The 12,434-nt window shown below is 37.7% G+C and overlaps 1 protein-coding gene across 6 annotated transcripts in view; it reads left to right on the top strand.

Annotated features, from left to right (window-relative positions):
• Positions 1-12,434, top strand: part of TTBK2 (tau tubulin kinase 2) — a 178,606-nt gene that overhangs the window by 100,352 nt on the left and 65,820 nt on the right. For all 6 annotated transcript variants that reach the window (XM_010383778.2, XM_030930648.1, XM_030930650.1 and 3 more), the window contains 3 exons: positions 5,410-5,475; positions 9,435-9,527; positions 10,471-10,596. In XM_010383778.2, the coding sequence (XP_010382080.2) occupies positions 5,410-5,475; positions 9,435-9,527; positions 10,471-10,596 (285 nt within the window). The remainder of the gene's footprint in view (positions 1-5,409; positions 5,476-9,434; positions 9,528-10,470; positions 10,597-12,434) is intronic.

Genomic DNA, 12,434 nt, shown 5'->3' with positions numbered 1-12,434 from the left:
TTCTCCTAGGAGTTCATCCTGTCTCTAACATACATTCTCTCCTTTACATTCACACTGCTTCTGCCCTTGTGCTAATTTTGTTGTTTCTTGTTTTAATTGTTAAAATAGTTTCCTCACTCATCTCTCTGTCTTCTCCTTTCAGTCTGTTATACTTCCACCAGAGTCAACATACATGCAGAGCATTTTCTCAATCGTTACTTTCCAGCTGAAAAATATATATATATATATTTTTTGAGATGGGAGTGTCGCTCTGTCGCCCAGGCTGGAGTGCAGTGGCGCGATCTGCACTCACTGCAAGCTCCGCCCCCCGGATTCACGCCATTCTCCTGCCTCAGCCTCCTGTGTAGCTGGAACTACAGGCGCCCACCACCACGCCCGGCTAATTGTTTGTATTTTTAGTAGAGACGGGGTTTCACAGTGTGAGCCAGGATGGTCTTGATCTCCTGACCTCATGATCCACCCATCTCGGCCTCCCAAAGTGTTGGGATTACAGGTGTGAGCCACCGCGCCCGGCCTAAAAATATTTTATGAATTCCAATTACCTACACGTTATAAACCAAATTAAAGAAGACCTTAATTTGACATTTAAGTCCTCCCTTAATCTGACTTCAACCTATTTTCCTGTTTTTTTCCTCTCACGGTCAGCTACAGTCATACCAGATTTGTTTCTCTAACACCAACAGTACTTTCCTCCCTCTTTGCATTGTTAACCATGTTCGACTTAAAATGCATCTCATTTTTTCTGTTGTAATTCCGTCAGCTCTTCAAGGCCTGATTTATTTTTTCTTTTTTGTTTTCATTTGAATATCTAGGTATCAAATAAAATATGCTCATAGATTGTTAAATACTTTCACTTTTTACTTTCTTTTTCTTTCAAAATGTTTGTAAATATAAATTTCAAATAGGTAACATATTCATGTGATGCAAAAGTTAAAGAATTAAAAATGTATCAATATTAAACACGCTCTTTGAAAGACACTGTTGAGCAAATGAAAAGACAAGTCACAGATGGGGAAAAATATTTGCAGAACACACATCTGATAAAGGTTTTATATCCAGGATCTATGAACAACTCATACAACTCAATAAAAAGAAAGCAACACAGTAAAAATGGGCTAAATATTTGAATAGACATTTTATCAAAGAAGAGATACAAATGGCAAATAAGCATATTAAGAGATGGTCAATATCATTAGTTATTAGGGAAATGCAAATTAAAACCCTGGCAAGATACCACTGCCTACCAATTAGAATGGTTAAAACAAAAACCAGACAATACTAAGTGCTGACAAGGGACAGAAATCATTGGTTGTCAGAGACTAGGAGTGGGAGGGATTGACTCAAAGAGGCCTTAAGGAAACTTATTGGAGTGATGGAAATATTTGATATCTTAGTTGTGGTGGTGGTTATGTGACTTTATATCAGTCAAAACTCATAGAACTGTGTATACATAAAGTATGAATTTTATTGTAAGTAAATGATACCTCAGTAATTCAAAGTAAAGTAAATTAAACCTGACTTGAAAAGAAATTAAAAAGTAAACAGTGAAATAAATCTCCATTTCACCTCTGCCTATTCCAAATCTACTCATTTCCTATACTGTCTCTGATTCTTCCCCCACTCCCTACATTCACCTTTAGGTAGCTATACTGTTATTAGTTTCTTAACATATTCTTCCAGAATCTCTTTATTCACATACAACAAATACAAATGAACATTCTTATTTTTACCTTTTTGATTAAAAAGGTAGCATGATATACATTCTATACCTTTCTTTTTTTCACTTGACAGTGTATCTAGACGATCTTTCCATGTTGGTATATAGAACTTCCTCATTCTTTTTTTTTCTTCTTTCTTCTAGACAGGGTCTCGCTCTGTCACCCAAGCTGGAGTGGAGTGGCTTGATCACAGCTCGCTACAGCCATGACTCAGAGGTCCTCCTACCACATACTCCTAAGTAGCTGGGGGATTCTCCCACCTCAGCCTCCCAAGTAGCTGGTAGCGGGGACTATAGGTACATGCCACCATGCCCAGCTAATTCTTTAATTCTTTTTTTTTTTTTTTTTTTTCAGAGACAGGGTCTCACTATGTTGCCCGGGCTGGTCTTGAACTCCTGGCCTCAAGTGATCCTCCTGCCTTAGACTCCCCAAAGTTCTGGAATTATAACCATGAACTACTGTGCCTGGCTTCTCTCTTTTTTTTTTGCAACTTCAGTGTGTATTCCATTATTTGGGCATACTATAATTTATTTAATCAGAGTCTCCTATTGGCAGACATTTAGGTTGCACTCAATCTTTTGCTATCACAAACAATGATGGTAGTGACTGACTACATCCACTATTTTTGCACATGCGAGTATATCTGTGAGATAAATTTCCAGAAGTGAAATTGTGAGACAAAGTGAATATATGCATTTACAATTTTGATAAATATTGGCAAAGTGCCATCAGTTGAGGAAGTTTCAAGAGATTATTTGTTTCAAGACCCAGTAAAGTGCTGCCTGTTCCTAAGACTTGTCCTTCCTCCCTCCTACTACATGGAACTAATCCTTACCACTCCCAAGTGTTTATATTTCATTGTGCTTCACTAATGGTATTCATTGTAATCTGCTTTAAATTGGAATCATTTGCATATGTGACTGTTTTTCCCCAGTTGGGTTTGAGTTGTCTTTACTACATTAAATAAGGTGATTGAATTTCCTTGATCTGACATTATTTCTTTTTCTATTAGAATTAGATGAGGTATGCAAACTGGTATTATTTCTTTGACTACTTATGTCAAGATTTCTCTAAACAGCTGATTTCTCTTTATCTCTATTTCCGCCTTTCTATGGCAGAAGTAAGGTCAGAGCCAGGCCAGGGAAACCCTTAAGTAGAAAGAGTCTCCTGGGCTTGTCTTGGCTAGAATCCATCAGGGAGAAGTCCAGATGCCCAATCAACTGTGGACTAGGCTGCAGAATGTGATAATAAGTCTGGAGATTTTCATTCTGACAGTTACTGGAATGAAAATAATTGGGCAAAATTATGTAACACACACAAAAAATTCTATGTTAACTGAAGGCTCATGTCAGGTAATGAATAAAAGTACAACCTCTGAAACGTTATTAACTGAAAAAGATTCATAGTAGACTTTCATATATTCTCTTAGACATTTTTCTTCTAAAAAGAAAACTCTCCAACCTTAGTTCCATCAACCAAATTAAGCATATTAGGTATTCCTGTTAATCATGATGTCTTAGGAAAATATTGAGATCCACTGACTATGATTGTCAATGAATGGCAGCTAAGAAAATAATGGGGATTTTTTTTTAAAGATTGCAGGAAATTTTAATTACTGAGACTTGCCGTTAAATAGAGAATATTTTAAAATCGTTGTCTTAAAAACCAAACAAAAGTAAAGGGAAAGACAGTATTTAATGAAGGAAGAAATGAAATAGCTAACTTGATTAAACATAGATTATAAAATGAGAAAATGGAGGAAGAACACATAGATTGTTTATCCCATGCCGTAACATATGACCAAATTATTCTGCTAAGGATTTTTTTTTTTTTTTTTTTTGAGACAGAGTCTCACTCTGTCGCCCAGAGTGGAGTGCAGTGGCACAATCTCGGCTCACTGCAACCTCCACCTCCTCAGCTCACTGCAACCTCTACCTCCCGGGTTCAAGTGATTATCCTGCCTCAGCCTCTTGAGTAGCTGGGATTACAGGCATGCACCACCATGCCCAGCTAATTTTGTATTCTTAGTAGAGATGGGGTTTCACCATGTTGGTCAGGATGGTCTCGATCTCTTGCCCTTGTGATCTGCCCACCTCAGCCTCCCAAAGTGCTGAGATTACAGGTGTGAGCCAATGCGCCTGGCCAGGAATTTTTACTGTCTTTTCTGACTACAAAAGTAATACATACTAATTGAGAAAAATTTGAGGTTACTTAAGAAAAAAAAAAAAACAAAAATTATACTAATGAAAAGTTTGTCTATGATCGTTTTCAAGTTTGTCAGTTTTCATATTGAGCTACAGTGCCACCCACGAATCCTCAGGGTACTTACTTGCTTCTTGGGGAGCAGTAGAATGGAGACAATGTTGAAAGACCTTAGTTAATGCCTGGTTTTATTATTTACTGATTTTTGTGTCCTTAGACAAGTTACATACCTCTCAGAGTCTATATCTATATTTGTAAAATGAGCAAGACAAAGACCTCACCCACACAGAGTTTATATTCCATGGACTAAAAGAAGACAGGCAGTAAACAAATTACAATAGACTAACCCTATGTGGTGGCACACTCCAGTAGTTCCAGCTACTTGGGAGGCTGAGGCAGGAGGATCACTTGAGCCCAGGAATTTGAGGCTGCTGTGAACTATGATTACCCTACTGCACTACAGCCTGGGCTACAGAGTGAGACCTTAGCTCTTAAAAAAAATTAAAATCTAAACAAATGGGCAATAAACAGAATAAGAATATAAATAAAATTGATTTGGAGGTAGTAAAGGTGTTAAAAGAAATAAAGCAGAGTAAAAGAATAGAGTGGCACTACAGATGGGGGGAGTAGTATTTTAGATTAGAATGATTAAGGGAAGTTTCTCTGAGGAGGTGACATGTGAGCAGAAGCCTTAAAATGGAGTAGAAGAGCTAGCCATTGGAGAGATTCAAGGAGCTGGGATTCCAACTGGAGAGAATCGTGTGCACTGTTTTGAGCTAAAACTAAAATTGGTCATAAAAGAAACCACGGTAAATCCATTGTGAAAGGAGACAAATGCCAGATCATGAAAAGTCTTATAGGCTAAGTAAAAAGCCTGGCCTTTATTCTAAGTTGAGTTCTCTGAGGACTAGGATCATATATTTTTCATGTTGGTGTTATTTCTAGTATGTGGCACATACTAAGCTCCCAATAACTTGAATTTTTAATACATGAATTGCATACGAAGGTAGGGTACAAGTTGCCACTACCTTTGAATTGAGTTTGAATGAAATAGCCAAGGTATGAAGAGCTTGGTATCTCAGGTTACTTAGTGATTCCTCACCATCTAAATATATTTATTTGTATCCAGAACCTGAATATTAATGTATATACTATGATGCTTCTCATGATTATGGGTATATGAAAGCATTTAATATTTTCTAATATACAGAGTTGTATAGATGTCATAAATGCCCCTGTATTTTAAAATGTAGGTAGGAAAAAACGGAACTGAAAATTACAATTTTATCAGTGTTTTTTTTTTAAAAGATGTGATTTAGAGATAATCTCTCTAATTTCTTGTAATTTCATAGTTGAAAGTTAGAAATTAAATAGTGTTTTATTGTGACAATAAAGGACATGTTTCTTGCATTTACTTCATGGGTTCAAGTGTGCTGAGTGTATTGCTGTTTGAAACTCATTTATTATTCTTTGCATGGCTTTGTTGTAGCCTCGAGCTGTGGCAGGCTTTCGAGGGACGGTTCGTTATGCATCAATCAATGCACATCGGAACAGGGTAGGTATCTGAACTGGAGTCATATCTGTATAAGTATGCTAATAGCTTAAATCAGATTGTCTTCTTTTTTATTTTATTATTATTATTATTTTATATTATTATTATTATTTTTTGAGACAGAGTCTTGCACTGTCCCCCAGGCTGGAGTGCAGTGGTGTGATCTTGGCTCACTGCAACCTCTACCTCCCAGGTTCAAGTGATTCTCCTGCCTCAGCCTCCTCAGTAGCTGGAATTACAGGTGCCCCCCCACCGCGCCCAGCTAATTTTTTGTATTTTTAGTAAAGGCGGGGTTTCACCATGTTGGCCAGGCTGGTCTCAAACTCCTGGCCTCATGATTCGCCTGCCTTCGCCTCCCAAAGTGAGACTGACTTCTTAATAAAAACAAAGGTATGGAAAGTGCTTGCAAGTTGAGGATCCCTTTAATAGCTACAAAGTTGCTTGAAATGTTTGTCCTAATTCATTCTTGTGTGGCACTGATGGTAATGGAATTGGTAATACTAATGCACGGTATAGTGTATCGTGGATAATAGATATGTGCAGCTGCTTGGAAAATAAAATTGAATTTGCCAGAAAAGACTTTATGAGTAGGAAAAGTGGGCATTTTTATGGATTATCAACCCTTTAACTTTTTTTGCATGGAGTTGAGAAGCTGAACAAGTGATTCCTTGATAAAATAGGGAGAAAAGTGTTTTTTCTTGATTCTTTTCTTTACCTTGTTGCTGTTCTGATAAGCCAAAATTGCTTTAATGAGAACTTGACCAACATATAATAGGAAGAGTATACTGTGGTCTTAAATGCTGTGCTCCAGTTAATTTGGTTTCCTATGGTGTGATTATAAATTGAAAATAATAAAGCCATTTTTCTCAGTGTGTAGCACTCTGCCAAGCATTTAAACTCATTTGGTTTGATTCAGTGTTGCTTTATTTTATGATATCTAGTCATTTACTTTGCCTTGAAAAGAATTTCTCTTCTTTTCCTGATAGATTCTTATAAAAGTTTAGAAATACTAGGTTTTCCAATTAATTTTATTAAAGAATTATGTCAACATTGGAATCTGTGAAAGTACATTATTTTTAAGATAAACGTAAGTATTTTCAGAGATTATAATAGCTACATAAGCATTTTCAAAATAGCGAATAGAAAGAGATTATGTACTTTTATTGCTTTAATTTAGACAGCGGCAGTTTCTTCTAAAAGCCTTTCCAGTGTAGTGTCCTTTAACACTTGATAACTTGCTTATTTGTTACTCATCTAACCTTGTAGAGGAATTTGATAGTATATAGCAGTGGTTCTTAACCCTCTTTTCTGCTCCCAGCACACCTGAGGGGTAGAATGCTTTTACTCAGTAATGTAGTTCACAACGATCGTTTGTGAGGTGATGCAGGAGTGCAGCTCTTGGAACTTCCAGAGTTGCTTGTCTAATCTTAAAAGGTTTCCCAGATAATTCTAACATGCTTTTTTTTTCCATACTCTGAATCCCTGATTTGATAATATCTAAAAATAATACACGCCATTTCTCTTTTTCTGGTTCCTTAAACTTTACTTTTTAGAAACAGGGTCTTGTTCTGTTGCCCAGGCTGGAGTATAGTGGCAGGATCATAGCTTACTATAACCTTGAACTCCTGGGCTCAAGCAGTCTTCCCGCTTCAGCCTTCTCAGTAGGTAGAACCACAGGTGCACACCACTGTACCTGGCTAATTTTTTAATTGTTTGTATTGACAGTCTTGCTATGTAGCCCAAGCTAGTCTCAAACTCCTGGCCTCAAGCAGTCTTCTAGCCTCGGTCCCCCAAAGTGCTGGGATTACGTGCATGAGCCACCATGCCTTGCCAAATCTTAAAGTTTTAACATAAATAATTCTTAAATAATACAAGGACTTTTAAAAACACTTGAGCCTGGCCAACATGGTGAAACCCCGTCTCTACTAAAAATATAAAAATTAGCCGGGTGTGGTGGGCAGGCGCCTGTAATCTCAGCTACTCGGGAGGCTGAGGCAGGAGAATTGCTGGAACCTGGGAGGCAGAGGTTGCAGTGAGCCAATAGCGCCCCATTGCACTCCAGCCTGGGCTGACTACAGCGAGACTGTCTCAAAAAACGAACAAAACAAAAAAACACTTGAATTCTGTCATACTGTCTTATTGTTGTTTTACATTTTAATCTTGTTAATATTTATCTCAATACTTTGAAAAAATTACTTTCTTCTGCTTCTTGGGTCACTGTTGAGAACATCTTTGTTACTTTATTTATTGTTGTTACATTTTTTTTTTTTTTTTTTTGAGACGGAGTCTCGCTCTGTCGCCCAGGCTGGAGTGCAGTGGCCGGATCTCAGCTCACTGCAAGCTCCGCCTCCCAGGTTTACGCCATTCTCCTGCCTCAGCCTCCCAAGTAGCTGGGACTACAGACGCCCGGCACCTCGCCCGGCTAGTTTTTTTGTATTTTTTAGTAGAGACGGGGTTTCACCGTGTTAGCCAGGATGGTCTCGATCTCCTGACCTCGTGATCCGCCCGTCTCGGCCTCCCAAAGTGCTGGGATTACAGGCTTGAGCCACCGCGCCCGGCCAACTTTTTTTTTTTTTAAGAGATGGAGTCCTGCTCTCTCGCCCTCCCTTGCCCAGGCTGGAGTGCAATGGCGTGATCTTGGCTCACTGCAACCTCTGCCTTCTGGGTTCTAGCAATTCTCCCGTCTCAACCTCCTGAGTAACTGGGATTACAGGCATATGCCACCACATCCAGCTAATTTTTTGTATTTTTTAATAGAAACGGGGTTTCACCATGTTGCCCAGGCTGGTCTCGAACTCCTGAGCTTAGGCAATCCACCAGCTTCAGCCTCCCAAAGTGCTAGGATTACAGGCATGAGGCACCGTGTGCGGCCTTAATTTGTCCTTTTTAAAATTTTATTTTATTTTTTATTTTTTGGGAGAGCCAGTCTCCAGGCTGGAGTATACTGGTATGATCTCGGCTCACTGCAGCCTCAACCTCCTGGGCTCAAGCAATCCTCCCACCTCAGCCTCTTGCGTCCCACTTTTCATTTTAACATTTTAAACATTCTTTGTATCCTATAATTCCATTTCAGAAATTATTCCATTTCTGAAATCCTTGGATACTTTTTTCTACTTTTTGTAGCTTCTTTTGACATTAGCTTATTAATATACTTTATAAATCTGAATAATGAACATTTGGTGAAGCTTTTTGTATAGCACTTCTATGAGGTCTGAATTTAGGGATGTATTTATCCTGAGAGGACAAATTTGCTTCTGTCATTCCTGCAGGGCATGATCACCCTTGGTTTTTCAGACCACACAGGTATATATTTAACCCCCAAGTCTAAATGAGGGACAGGCCTATGGTAACAAATTCTCAGGGCAATTTTTTAAAAACTCATTTTTTTCTTTTGATAGCCGTTAAATTTTGCAGAAAACAATTATTATAGTATAATGTACACACCAAATACTACACTACGGATGTAACCCTTTTAGGGCCCTAGCTATATGGTGGGGGTGGGGTGTATCTCAGTTACAACTCCTGTCCTATGTAGGCCCAAGGCCTTTATGCCTGTCCCCTTCCTGGTGGATATGCTGATGACAGATGCCCCCAGAGCAGCCAAAACTTCAGCATCAGCTTGCTTCCCTTATTTACACCTTTAAAAAAAAATAGCTTTTAAGAGTTCTCTTTCTTCTAAATGAACACATACTAATGGGCTGTTATGTTACTTCCAGCATTTCCATGTTTTGGGGTGTCCTTTGTTTCAGAAGGTTTTTCTATTTGTATATTCTGCCATATAGATTGCTGTATTTCTATGTAAATTTATATATATATATATATATTTACCATATAATTTTTTGGGAAATCAATTTACATTTTTCACCTAATAAGGTGAAACAAAATGGTTAGGCCTTGACCAGTGTAATGTACTCACAAGTCATAGTAATGTAATGTGACTGGATTTTGTTTTGTTTGTGAAGGAAATGGGAAGACATGATGACCTTTGGTCCTTATTCTACATGTTAGTGGAGTTTGTGGTTGGTCAGCTGCCATGGAGAAAAATAAAGGACAAGGTAATTTTGGGAATGGAGATGTCCATTTTTGTGCAAGAAATAAAAATTTCTCCTGAATAAACATTTTTGTTGAAAATATACCTATGTATAAGACTTAAAATCTATAAGCACTTTTACTATATCCCAGTATATATATTTTTCTCTCTGAGCTGACATTAGAGATCAAATTAATGTTATGAGATTTTTCTGTGTACATGGAGAATAAACACTAATTGCTTCTGATTAATTTATAGCCCTCCGTCTTAGCTTTTAATTGTATTAGTTCTCCCCTTTGTTTTTGTAAGTCAAGTAAGCTTTTAGTTTTTGATTGTCACATTGTATTGTTTGATTTAGAAAACTAAACACATGTGTTGATAAAGAAAAGTAGATCAGATTTAAGATAAATTATTTTGAGATGGGTGCAATGGCTCACATCTGTGATCCTAGCACCTTGGGAGGCTGAGGCAAGAGGATCATTTGAGCCCAAAAATTCGAGACCAGGCTGGGTAACATAGCGAGACCCCCAACTTTACAAAAATTTTTTAAATATTAGCTGGGCATGGTGGCATGTGCCTGTAGTCCCAGCTACTTGGGAAGCTGAGGCAGGAGAATCACTTGAGTCTCAAAGGTCGAGGCTACAGTGAGTCGTGATCATGCCATTGCACTTCAGCCTGGGCGACAGAGCAAGACCCTGTCTCAGAAAACTAAATTAAATACTTTCTTTTGGGGACTATCAATATACTGATGCAGAACTCTGTACTACTTGTTTGGTTCTGCATAATAGTTTTTTTCCATTTTAAAACATTGTACATTAAGCTGTTAGTAAGAGCTCAGTTCTTGCTTTATACTTAATTACCCACTATCTCATTCCCTAGTATATACCCTTGAGACGGCTACTGAGGGGCTCTTAATGCCTAACCGCCAAGAGAAATTGACTGTAGCTCTTTTTCTCTTTACTTCCCAGGAGCAAGTAGGCTCTATTAAGGAGAGATATGACCACAGGCTCATGCTGAAACATCTCCCTCCAGAATTCAGCATCTTTCTAGACCATATCTCTTCTTTGGATTATTTTACAAAACCAGACTACCAGGTAACCATCTTTGTGAGTTCTGTGGGTTAGTTATTTTCTCTGCTAGTCTCTGCTTTCACTTATTGTAGCTTTGAAGGTGTTATAAATGAGTAGGGGAGGTCCTTAGAATCAGACTGTTTTAATACATCCTGAGAAACATGGTGAAATTAACTTGTGATGGGAGTGTCAGTGTGTGTGTTATGTTTCATCCCTCTGGATGGACTTAACTTCATTAGAGTTTTAGGTTTGTTCATCTTGTAACAAATTTTACTGTTCCTGCATGATTCTTTTGGCATATAGAACTGCTGATAGTTGAAATTATGTGAATTCTATGGCTAATTTTTTGACCAGAAGGAAATGTCCAACTAGGTAATGCATCTGTCAAGGGCTTTAGGGCAGCATATCGTATGTTAATATGCTGTGGGACAGCGGTCAATGAAAATTGGCTCCATTTTGTCTGTGGTCAGAGAATCATTTCCTTAGAGCATCAGTTAATGAGCCTTAGAAGGCTCTATTTGGTCTACCACAAATTGCATCCCTAACCCCAACCAGCGGTATTTCAGAAGATTCTGTTGCTCTCAGGGAGAATTTGGTCAGGGCTTAATACCAAATAATTGCTACCACCGCAAACATAAATGCAGCCACACATAGAGTAATAAGAATTATATTATATATATATAATGTATATATAAACCATATATATATTAGTATATCATTCTTACAAAGGACAACACATAGACTGCATGAGAATGGTAGTTAAATTCTAAAGTATTGTCAGTGTTGTGCAGTCAAAAGACTAAGAAGTATCTATAGCACAGTGAATGTATTTGCATGTAGTAATCATTTCTCTGTGAAATTGCTGCTTTTGTATAAGATACGAACAGGATATAAAGCAGAGGCAACATACAGCCATGAGTCCTTAGAGACCTTAAATGGGTGAGCTTGTCTTCTCACGCATATACCAATTTGTGTTGTAAACAATAGGGACTGCCTAACAAATTGAGAAGATACACTGTGTGTGAGTTGTTTTTGTATGTGTTCTTATATTTGCCTTTTGTATGTATTTTCTGAAATGTATAGCGTTCACATTACTTAAAGCAATGAAATTATACCTGTAAGACTAGATTCAAGAGGAGGTGAAAAATGTTCCAACTTTCCCATCTTGAGTGCTAATAATTTTTTATTGACAAAATTTGCATAGGGAAATTTAGGACAGTAAGACTTCGATCACATTCTCTTCTTAGTTAAACCTACGTCTAAAGAAGACTATCATATTTACCAGCTAAAGTTTGAAACTTAGATCTATGATTATTTTAAACTAACAAATTATTGTTCTCAAGTTTTTCAGTTGGACATTCTCCTAGGGGCTTTTCTGTCACTTAATAACAAAGCAAAGTATGGTAATTTTCCATTTTTGGAAGAAAGAGAACAGGCATAACATTACTTTGTTTCACAGATTCTGTAAATAATCCAGCTCTTTCCTGCTCTGATCTTTCATAAGCAGTGAGTGAGAACAGAGGGCAGGTGGACAGGAGAAGGATAATTGAAAAAAGATGTTGATGTAAGTGATGGGTGTGTTCTAATGACTTGTATCAATATGACATCAGGTTTCAAAAGCCTGAGCTTTGCAGCTTCTGCCTCTTGTTTTTCTGCTCAGTCTTCATCTTGAGAAAAATAACTCTACTTTTAATCTGAGTGGTCTTGTGAACTAATGCTGTCCCTGTGATTAATTTTACAGCTTGAGATTCATTCCTGAATTTGATTTTACTTACTATTCTTTCAAGATTTTATTTTCTTTATTTAAAAACATTTTTTGAGACAGGGTCTCACTCTGTCAGCAAGGCTAGCGTGCAGTTGGT

This window comes from Rhinopithecus roxellana, chromosome 5 (genome assembly GCF_007565055.1).
Source record: "Rhinopithecus roxellana isolate Shanxi Qingling chromosome 5, ASM756505v1, whole genome shotgun sequence".
NCBI classification, from domain to species: domain Eukaryota; kingdom Metazoa; phylum Chordata; class Mammalia; order Primates; family Cercopithecidae; genus Rhinopithecus; species Rhinopithecus roxellana.
The sequence above is the reverse complement of the archived record's forward strand: the minus strand, read 5'-3'. Positions and strand labels throughout refer to the sequence as shown.